The 10199-nt window shown below is 54.0% G+C and overlaps 1 protein-coding gene across 1 annotated transcript; it reads left to right on the top strand.

Annotated features, from left to right (window-relative positions):
• Positions 1-8528: 8528 nt before the first annotated feature.
• Positions 8529-9443, top strand: LOC149366985 (uncharacterized). The gene has a single exon (XM_089566248.1). The coding sequence runs from the start codon at positions 8529-8531 to the stop codon at positions 9441-9443; it is 915 nt and encodes a 304-aa protein (XP_089422374.1).
• The last annotated feature ends 756 nt before the right edge of the window (positions 9444-10199 follow it).

Genomic DNA, 10199 nt, shown 5'->3' on the forward strand with positions numbered 1-10199 from the left:
ATCATCATCATGCGAAGCATACTACTTTAGCTACCACTTCAGCCCTTCACCGTGGTTATGCGCCTCCAAATCACGTGATACATGACGTCACACCACGTGACACGATGACGTCACGGCAGTGGAGAAACGGGGGCCCACCTCGCGCCGTCGCTGTGGTTGTGCGCCTCCAAATCACGTGATACATGACGTCACACCACGTGACACGATGACGTCACGACAGTGCAGAAACGGGGGCCCACCTCGCGCCGTCGCTGTGGCTGTGCGCCTCCAAATCACGTGATACATGACGTCACACCACGTGACACGATGACGTCACGACAGTGGAGAAACGGGGGCCCACCTCGCGCCGCCGCTGTGGTTGTGCGCCTTCAAATTATGCGACACGATGATGCTTCGCATTCTCCAGGCTTAACCAAGTTAAGCCTCAGCCATTTTTTCTCTGTCCGTCTCTTCTAGATAACGTACTCACACCTGTTGATGAAAAATGGCGTGTCCCCCGGCGTGAGCGCATGCTCGCCGCTGTGGCTCAACGGTTACCGCACTCAGCTGTTTAACCGGAGTACGCGGTACGAGGCCGTCAGCATATGCCCATATCAGGCATGCATCCGAAACGCGGACACATTTGCTAACACATCTTGGTCACGATGATGATGATGAAAACTTTGTTTGTAACAAGGGAGTTTTGGACACGTCGGTCCTTGGGCCCCCGCACGGCCCCACTGCACTCAAACGTTCATGTCCCGGAGGCTCATGACGCTGGCAGCCCGGCCGGTGGCGATGGCTTGCTTGGCCGGGTCCTCGGAGCGCAGTAGGGTCTCCCAAGCCTCCCAAGTGGTAAGGTGCTCCAGGCCCCGCGGGGGAGGATCCGCCGGGCAGAGGAAAAGAATATGGTCGAGATTCGCTTTGGGGTGGTGGCAGAGGGTACAGGAAGGGTTCGTGTGGACTGGGTGATATCGCGAGCGTATATAAGGGGAGGGCAAAGTGCGTGTTTGGAGCCGCCTCCAATGTGTCTGATGGTAATTGTCGCGACAGTATGAGGCATTAAAGGCTTTCACCTTAATAGTGTTGGCTTCTTATGTGAAAACGAAACGATCTCGATGGACATCATCCATCACAGAATACTATCATTTAGAATATAAAGGATACATCACTGCACAGGGAGTTGCCTGTCTACCCCTTTGCTTTCGCTTGCCTTAGTATTCAGCGCGCAAAGCTGCGATAATTCATTACTTTGTGTACATTAAGCATTTACAATGTGCGAGCCAAAACGGTTTCCGTATTACCTTTTAATTATTCTGCGCTGGGTGTGATCTGACAAACTTTTTTAAGTACAAATAGTCACTCCGACCTGTGTACAGCGCATAGCTTATAGTTATAGTTTAGGGGATATAACGTCCCAAAGCGTCTAAGGCTATGGGGACGCCGTAGCGAGAGAGACAGAGAGAGAGAGAGAAAAACTTTCATCATAAAAGGAAAGGGTTCCGGAAATTTCGACCACCTGGGGTTCTTTCACGTGCACTGGTGTAGCAAACAATTAGTAATCTAACCATTGCTGCACCTTTACTTCCTCCCTACAGGAATCCATGCGTGCTGTTTAATGTTGTAATCTCAGGCACACTAAAGGAGGGTTGTCACTAGAGAAACCTTTGCTCTCTTGTTTTGTTATGTCATTTGTAGGCACCCAGTGATGGCGTAACATGTACATCTCTGCTTAAAATCATCGCCTGCTAGCAGCGTATCGGCGTGAGCATTTGTTTTACAGAGAAAGCTGCAATAGTTTCTTAGAAGTCATTTAACACAAGCAATTTAGGGGTACAACGGCAGCCATGTAACTCACAAGGCGTTATGTGTAACACGCTAGGTGGGCTCCACCACCGCGCACCAACTAAGAGTGATTTAGGTGTCCACTGACCTAGGGAGCCAGTTATGTGATTTTACTTTCCTTAAAACCATTGAAGTAATTGGTTTTTGAGAAAAATAAACGGCGCAGTAATTTTCTCAAATTTGAGTGAACACTGGAACCGGGCTGTGTGGAAAGGGACGAAAGTGGGAGCGAAACAAGAAAGAGGTGCCGTTGTCGAGGGCACAGGATGGATGGAAACAACTTTATTACAAAAAAAAAATCTTCCAGGGTGGTCCCCTACTGGTCCAGGAGTCCACGGGCTAGTGCTTCGCGTAAAGCCCGATCCACTAGCCATTTCTGGCCGGCGGGCTGAGCGGTCCGTAAAGCAGCCTCCCAGGAAGAATGAGTGGGATTGGGTTTGGGGGATACTGCCTTTGGGGAAGGACATTCCCAAAGGTAATGGAAAAGTGTGGATTTGGGCACGCCACAGGTGTTACAATCAGGAGAAAAGGTGAGGTGAAAGCATGAGAGGCGGTGGGGTGAAATAAAGCAGCCTGTCTGTAATTGCCGCCATGTGGCGCTGGATAAGGGCGACAAGGTACTGTGGGGTGGTGGCAGTGTCATGCGGCTGAATTTGTAAAATGTGGTAATTTCGTGATATGTAGAGAGGACCGAAGAGGCTTCTTGCGCGGGGTTGGGTGCCTGATCCTCCGGGGTCCGGGAGGAGAGTTCTCGGGCCAGCGCATGAACGCGCTCATTACCGGGGATCGAGGCATGCCCAGGGACCCACGACAGAGTAACCGTTCGGTCGAGAGAGGTGGCCGTGGTAAGAATACGGTGTGTTGCCGGAGTCGCCACGCCCTTTAGGTAGTGGCGGTACGCGGCCTGGGAATCTGTGCAAATTTCTGTTATGTTTTTGTCAATGATGGAGTGGGCCAGAGCAAGTGCGATGGCGGCTCCTTCCGCCTCTGCAGGCGAATTAGTTCGAATAGTGGCAGCGGCCCCCACTGTGCCGTCTTCATAGGCTGCGACTGCCGTGAAATATCCTGGTTTAGAATTTTGTGCCGCGTCGACATAAAGGATATCGGAGCGGTTGCTGTATGTTTTCGTGTAATAGCTCGCTCGTGCCTGCCGCCTACCGTGATGGAGACTAGCACTCATATTGCGCGGTAGGGGCTTCTGATATATGTGATCCTGCGTGCGCAGATAAATCATGTAAGGTGTAGGACTTGTTGGGGTGGGAATTGGTGGATTGAGACGTAGCTGTCGCAGTAGGCATTGTCCTGTTTCCGTGCGACTCAGGCGCACTAATTGGTTGGTGCGTTGAGCCTCTATTAATTCGATCACTGTATTGTGGGTACCAATGGCCAGGAGACGTTTCGTGCTAACCGTCCGTGGAAGACGTAAGGCAGAGGTGACAGCCGTGCGTATTAGGATGTCTGCCTGTTGTCTTTGCCGCTGAGTGAGTATGTGGTATGGAAGGTGGTATGTAATGCGGCTAATGATTAGTGCATTTGTCATATTGAGGGTCTCGCGTTCAGACAGACCATGATTGCGTGCTGCCACCAGCCTGATAAGTGCAGCGACCTGTTTGGTCTGTCTCTGCAAGAGCTGAAGGGTGGCGGTTGCATCGAGTGTGTTGTTAATTAGAAGGCCGAGAATCTTCACCTGAGGCACAATGGGCACTGGATTCCCGTACATGTGCAGTTCAATCGGGGGGTCACTGGGGAGGGGTTTCAGCTGCAGGAGTTCCGATTTATTTGGAGAGCAACGGAGGCCTGTGTTTGCTAAATGAGTGGTGATGATGTCTATGGCAGATTGCAGGATATCCTGGGCTGTTCCAAGGGATCCTCCCGTTGTCCAGAGGGTTATATCATCTGCGTATATGGCTGTGTGGAGCCCTGGGACAGGAATAACACAGGAATAACCTCCCGGGGATAATTAACAGGTACTGACAGCGCACAGCACGCGGGAGCCTTTGCTGGGTTCTAACCCCTTAACTCCGGCACAGTAGCCGAACGCGCTAACGACTGAGCCATTGCTGCCAGTCCAATAGGGTCTAAGAAAAATTTAAATTTGTTTTTTGGGGGAAAGAAGTGCGCCAGTATTTTTCTCGCATCCCGGTGGACACCTGATAAAGAAGGGGCAGAAAGAAGATAGGAAGAGGTGCCGTAGTGGAGTGCTCCGGAACAATTTTGACCGCCTGGAGATCTTTAATGTGCACTGACATCGCACAACGCACGGGCCTCTATTGAAACGCGGCCGCCGCGGTCGGCTTTGAATCGGGCTCAGTATTTCGCAAAAGTATTCTGTATTCCGGTTCCAATCTTGATCCTGCTTCGAATCCGGTTCGGATCAGTAGCTGAGCACCCTAGACATTGCCCAACAATCCTTAGTCGGGCGTGCCCGGGCGGCAGCCACCGCTACTGGGGTCCCATAGTAGGGACTTCCACCTAGTGTTTGTAAGAATCAGTCTCTTGCGGGCTGATCCAGACATACCTCCAGTCCCTTCTTAATAAATGTTTTCACCACCACCACCGCCACCACTGCAGGTAAGAGTCTATAATAAATTGTTAAATTGGCTTTTGAGAATGGAAGTGGCGCAGTATTTGTCACATATCTCGGTGGACACCTGAACCACGCTTTAAGATAAAGGAGGAAGGTGGGAGTTCGTGATTGGGAAGAGGTGTGAGCTTAGTATATAAATGAAATAAATGGGTAAATTGGTTTTTGAGGAAAGGAAATGGCGCAGTACCTGTCGCACATATCCCTGCGGACACCTGAACCGCGCCGCAAGGGAAGGGAGAAAGGTGGGAATGAAAGAAGAGAGAGAGAAAGAGGTGCCGTAATGGAGGTCTCCGGAATAATTTCGATCACCTGGGGATCTTTACCGTGCACTGACATCGCACAGCACACGGGCGCCTCTTGCGTTTCGCCTCCATCGAAACGCGGCCGCCGAGTTCGGGTTCGAACCCGGGTAACTCCGGCTCGGTAGACGAGCGCCTTACCACTGAGCCACCGCGGTGGGTTAGTTTATAATGCCCTGCGTTGATTTTCGAAGAAGGAAATTTGCATAACTGCCTCAATTTGTACATGGATACCACTGCCACCTAATAGCGCGATTGAGGAGCCCACTATGAGCGTTTCCTTTCCCCAAAACCAACGGAGGGTTTAGACTGTGAATAACACAACACTGGAAACTACACTGTTGTTGTTGCCGCGGCGGTTGAATTTCGATGGAGGCGAAATGCTAGAGGCCCGTGTACTGTGCGATGTCAGTGCACGTTAAAGAACCCCAGGTGGTCAAAATTTCCGGAGCCCTTCACAACGGCGTCTCTCTTAGCCTGAGTAGCTTTGGGACGTATAAAACCCAACCGACCGACCGACCGACCGACCGACCGACCGACCGACCGACCGACCGACCGACCGACCGACCGACCGACCGACCGACCGACCGACCGACCGACCGACCGACCGACCGACCGACCGACCGACCGACCGACCGACCGACCGACCGACCGACCGACCGACCGACCGACCGACCAATTAACTCCTGTTGTTGTTGTTGGGACTCTAAGAAGGATGGGTGGGGTAGTGCACGGGCCTGCCCCCTGGCTCGGGCTGAGCCACGCTCGATGCCACGTACAAACAGAAGAGAGTTGAAAGATGTGAGAACAAAGATCGAAAAATGCGCGTCGCCACAACCGTGTCCGCCGAAGCGACGACGTCGGCTGTACCCCCTCCCGTATCCCCATACGCCTCGTGCAGATATCCTGTATCTGTGCATAATGTATATTGCCCCTTATATACTCTCGCGCTATCACCAAGTCCACACAAACCCCTCCTGTACCCTCTGCCACCACCCCAAGGCCACTCTAAATACCGAGTATGAGTACCGAGTACCAAACCGAGTATGAGGTCCTTGGAGCACTCGGATAACACAGCAAAGCAACCAGGGAAAGTAACTCCGCGGATCTGGATTCTCGAAGTGCAGACACCGATCGGAGTTACGACGTGGCCACCAGCTGTCCGGATCTGCGGCCCAGACCAAGGGGTCAGTACCTTCCTCAGGGCCGTGGCTGACCGACTGCTCATTACAGAAAAATCGGCGCCGGTATCCACCAGTGAGTAACGTCGTGGTTGTCAGCGGATACCGGAATTTCGGCAGAAACCAGTCGGTCGCAGCGCGTCGTTGAGGTCGTCGGGTCAGGTCGTCGTCGGTAGGAGCGTCGCGGCGAATCTTCGAATGGAGGCTCTTGACACGGTCCAGTAGCGGCGGCCCTACCCCCGGAGGACGCCGTCTTCAGTTTTCCCGACGAGGGGACGCACCTCTGAACTGGCCAGAGGTCGATGGGCGGCCGGGCAAAGAGAACCGCCTTGGGGATGGCGATCTGGACTGGCGCCACTGCGGGGCCGAGGACTGCACGTTGTCAGCCAGGTACAGCTCGATATCCCGTGGTCTTTCACCGTAGCGCGGTCGAGGTGCGTGAGGTGAAAACCCTCTTAAACCCATTCTGCGGTAGGGGCAGTGGCGGAGGATGTGGCCGGGCTCCCCGCAGTGGTAACAGAGCGGCCGATTGTTTGGCGTACGCCACACGTGCGCTTTGCTCATGGGGGGCCTGTACTCCTGCGGCACAGATGGTACTGCTGCGCTCGGGTACTGCAGAGATGGCACTGGCATGGGAACGACGGGGGAAAAGGCTTGCATCGCTGGCCCAGGACTTCGTAGTGCCTCGTTGTACGTCATAACAGAGGGCGCCGGGTGTGGAGCTGGGGGCGGCTGCACAGCTCGTCGGATTTCGTGACGGACCACGTCTGTTACGGCAGCGACACTGGCCTGTGGAGCTTCCAAGCGAAGTTTCGCCAATTCCTCGCGCACAACGCTTCTTACAAGCTCCCGAAGCTCCTCGGCGGGCAGCGACGTAGGCGGGTACTGGGAAGCGGCTGCTACAGTAGCCTCACGTCCGTAGTGCGCGCCCCGTTCCTGCAGAGAGCGCTCGATACTCGTTGCCTCCCTTGTGAAGTCGGCCACTGTTCTTGGCGGGTCACGGACAAGTCCGGCAAATAGCTGTTCTTTTACGCCGCGCATTAAGTGGCGCACCTTCTTCGCCTCTGGCATAGCAGGGTCGGCCCGATTGAACAGACGCGTCATGTCCTCGACGAACATCGCGACGCTCTCGTTGGACTGCTGGGACCTCGAGTGCAGAGCGATTTCAGCCTTTCCTTTTCTTTCGTTGGTGGTAAACGTCGCGAGGAGTTCTCGACGAAACACTTCCCAGGTGGTAAAGGAGGCTTCGTGATTTTCGAACCATGTTTAGGCTGAGTCCTGCAGTGCAAAGTAGACATTGCGCAATTTGCGCTCGCCGTCCCATTCGTTGAAGCCCGCCACTCGGTCAAAGCTGGCCAACCAGTCTTCTACGTCCTCGAACCTGTCCCCGTGGAACGGCGGCTGCGACCGAGGTGCGTGAAGGACGAATGGCGGGGCATTCCCGGAATGCTGAGTCGTCTGGCTAGCCACGGTTGAGGTCATTGCTCTTACCGCTCTTACCGGCGCTGTCAGTTGGCTGAACTCCGGTTGTAGGCCTCGCAGACGGCGGCTTGCTTTGTGGACGGGTGTTGTGTCCACGCGTGGAGAACAGGTGTCGAGAGTGTCCTCGCAATCTGAGTACATGGGACGTTACCCAGCACCTCCACCAAATATGTCACCGAAAACGGGTGAAGAAATAGCCCAGGTTCTAATTAGACGAGGTGGGCGTGTCAGCCAGCCGGCAGCTCGAGCGAGGAAGAAGACGATCTTCGATCACCTCGAATGCCCAAGGCTTGGCAAGTCCCTGCTTAAACAGTTCGGCCGCGGTACGGCGCCACTGATTGGTCGGACGGTGGCAATATCCTTTTCCTCTGCCCGGCGGACCCTCCCCCGCGAGGCCTGGAGCACCTTACCACTTGGGAGGCATGGGAGACCCTACTGCACTCCGAGGACACGGCCAAGCAAGCCATCGCCACAGGCCGGGCAGCCAGCGTCATGAGCCTCCGGGACATGAACGTTTGAGTGCAGTGGTGCCGTGCGTCGGGCCCACGGACCTGAGTGCCCCAAACTCCCCAGTTGTAAATAAAGTTTTCACCACTACCACCGCCCTTCCCCTATCCTTTCATCCTTTCTTCTATCGCTCCCCCCTTTATTTTCCTCTTCCTTCCTCTCCCTCTCTTATTCCCGCTAGCCGCAGCTCAGGTGCTTCATGTTTCGATGGCAGATGGCGCGGCTAGCAACATCTGTTGCCGCCATTTTTATTTGTTTTATTAACAATAAATAGCCACTAACAACAACAACGCTTCATGCAGGCGTGCCCTGGAATCTCTGGCGTGTGCCTGAAACGGCAACCTTAACGTTGTCACGTCAAAACCCTATATCACATCTTTTGCTCCCACTTCCGCTTCAATTTCGAGAGAACCGATTCTTGGAATGAAATATTGCCCAAAGTTTGTTTATTTGAAGTATGGTTTGATACAAATACAAGCTACGTGTCGGCTTTGGCGTTGAGTGAGAGTAATTCGTCCCCCTTCGTCTTCTGCGCCGGCACCGAAGGCAAGCCTCGAGCCCGCGCTTTGGGCACGCGCCAGAGCAAATACCGGAAAGAACACCTCAGCGCTTGCTCCCGGAATTGCTGCTGCTGTTTGTACTGCTGCCATGCTGGCGACCATTTACAAGCCGTCTCATCGCGGTAACATCTTCATGGTATTCGTCTTCGGCGCGCTGCTATACCTCTACCACCACGACATTCAACGGCTCCCGTTCCAGTTGCGGAGAAGACTGACCGATGTGCTGGCCTTCAAGGACAGCAACTGCACTGGAATGCGCGTCATCAAAGCCTGCGGTAAAGGAGAACCTGTCAAGGTGTTGTTCGTCGTAGACACAGTCCTGGGAAACAGGTCCAGCCGGCGATTTGCACGCAACGCGTACGCCAAGCGTAGCTTCGCCAGGCCGATCAACTGGCTTACAGTGTTCCGCATGTTGGGCAACGTCACCGACCAGAAGGGCGAGCTGGCGCCCAAGGCCCGATCCGAATGCCGGGCTTTCGGAGACATCGTCGTCCACAGGAATGGCAGCACAGGCGAACCGTTGGATTTGGAAGTGGGCAAAAACTCTTCCAGTTACCTCCAGTTTGTGCCCTGGATCCGGGAGAACTGTCCTCACGTCGACCTTGTGGTCTTCATGCAGGACAACGTGATACCGAACCCGTTCTACCTTCCAAACTACAGGGTGATGCACATGGACCACAGGCCGCAGGTGATCCACTGTCATAGCACGGGCGGATCACCGACTTCTCAGTGCCAAGCGAGGTCTGTGGTGATGGGCAAGAAGCCGGGGCTCCACCTATTCGCCAGCGAAGCGTCGGTGATGGGGGACGTGTTCCTCCTATCCGAACTTGAAGCGGCAGACGTGGGAAGCTACGTAGCCGTCGATGACAACATGACGATGCTGTACACGACCGGCGCAGTGGTGTTCTACGCGTTTCCAGAGGATCTGAACGTGACAATGATGTCGCTCTGGGAGGAGGTGATGAGCGCTCCTCAGAACAGCCCCGACTACCTCAGACTGTGAGAACAGGGCTTGGTGTCGCGGTCGTGTTGTGCACGGAGGTCACGGAAGCGCCCAAAATGAAATAGCTTCGTTCTTGGCAATGTGGATAGCCTTTGGCTTCGATCGTAGTCGTGTACGTGGAAGAGGACTATAGAGAAGAAATGAGACTTTCTTTTTGCCCCGGATCTTACCGATCCGGTAGTGTTTTCTTACCCACCTTTGTTTAAAAAATAAAGGATAATCATGAACAGTTATCAATGTGGGGCTTCTTGAGCTCTGAGCCGCCGGAGCAAAGATGGAGAGCGGAGGATAGGAAGAGCTGAGCTTGGCGGCTCTGAAAGAAGCCAGGGCTCGGCGTTGGAAGGAAACCAAGTGGAGGCGACGAGCCGAAGAGACGGAGGAAGAGCGTGCGATACGCCTCGATAAGCGGCATAAGAACGACACGGTTCGGAAGGCGCTCCTAGCCGCCGATAGTGAAACCATGTCCAGGGACGTATATGAAGAAGGAACGCCCAGCGAAGCGAAAAGCCTTAAACTTATGAATGAGCGTCAGCGCTTCTCAGAGAAGCCAAGGCTCGGTGACGGAAGGCTCTCGCCTCACTCCAGGTTTGACCAGAGCTAAACCACGGCCAATTTTTCGTTCAAGACTTGATGAGAGACTTTACTGCGAGCAGATAGATGCTGTCTCTCGTAGCATGACCACTTCACAGGGCGCGTCTAGTTGAGACAGTATGAATTACAAGTAGTCAGTGGAGTCCTGAAACTTAGAATGCTGGT

The sequence above is a fragment of the Amblyomma mixtum genome, chromosome 1, assembly GCF_055824585.1.
Source record: "Amblyomma mixtum isolate Tamu chromosome 1, ASM5582458v1, whole genome shotgun sequence".
Taxonomy (NCBI): Eukaryota; Metazoa; Arthropoda; class Arachnida; order Ixodida; family Ixodidae; genus Amblyomma; species Amblyomma mixtum.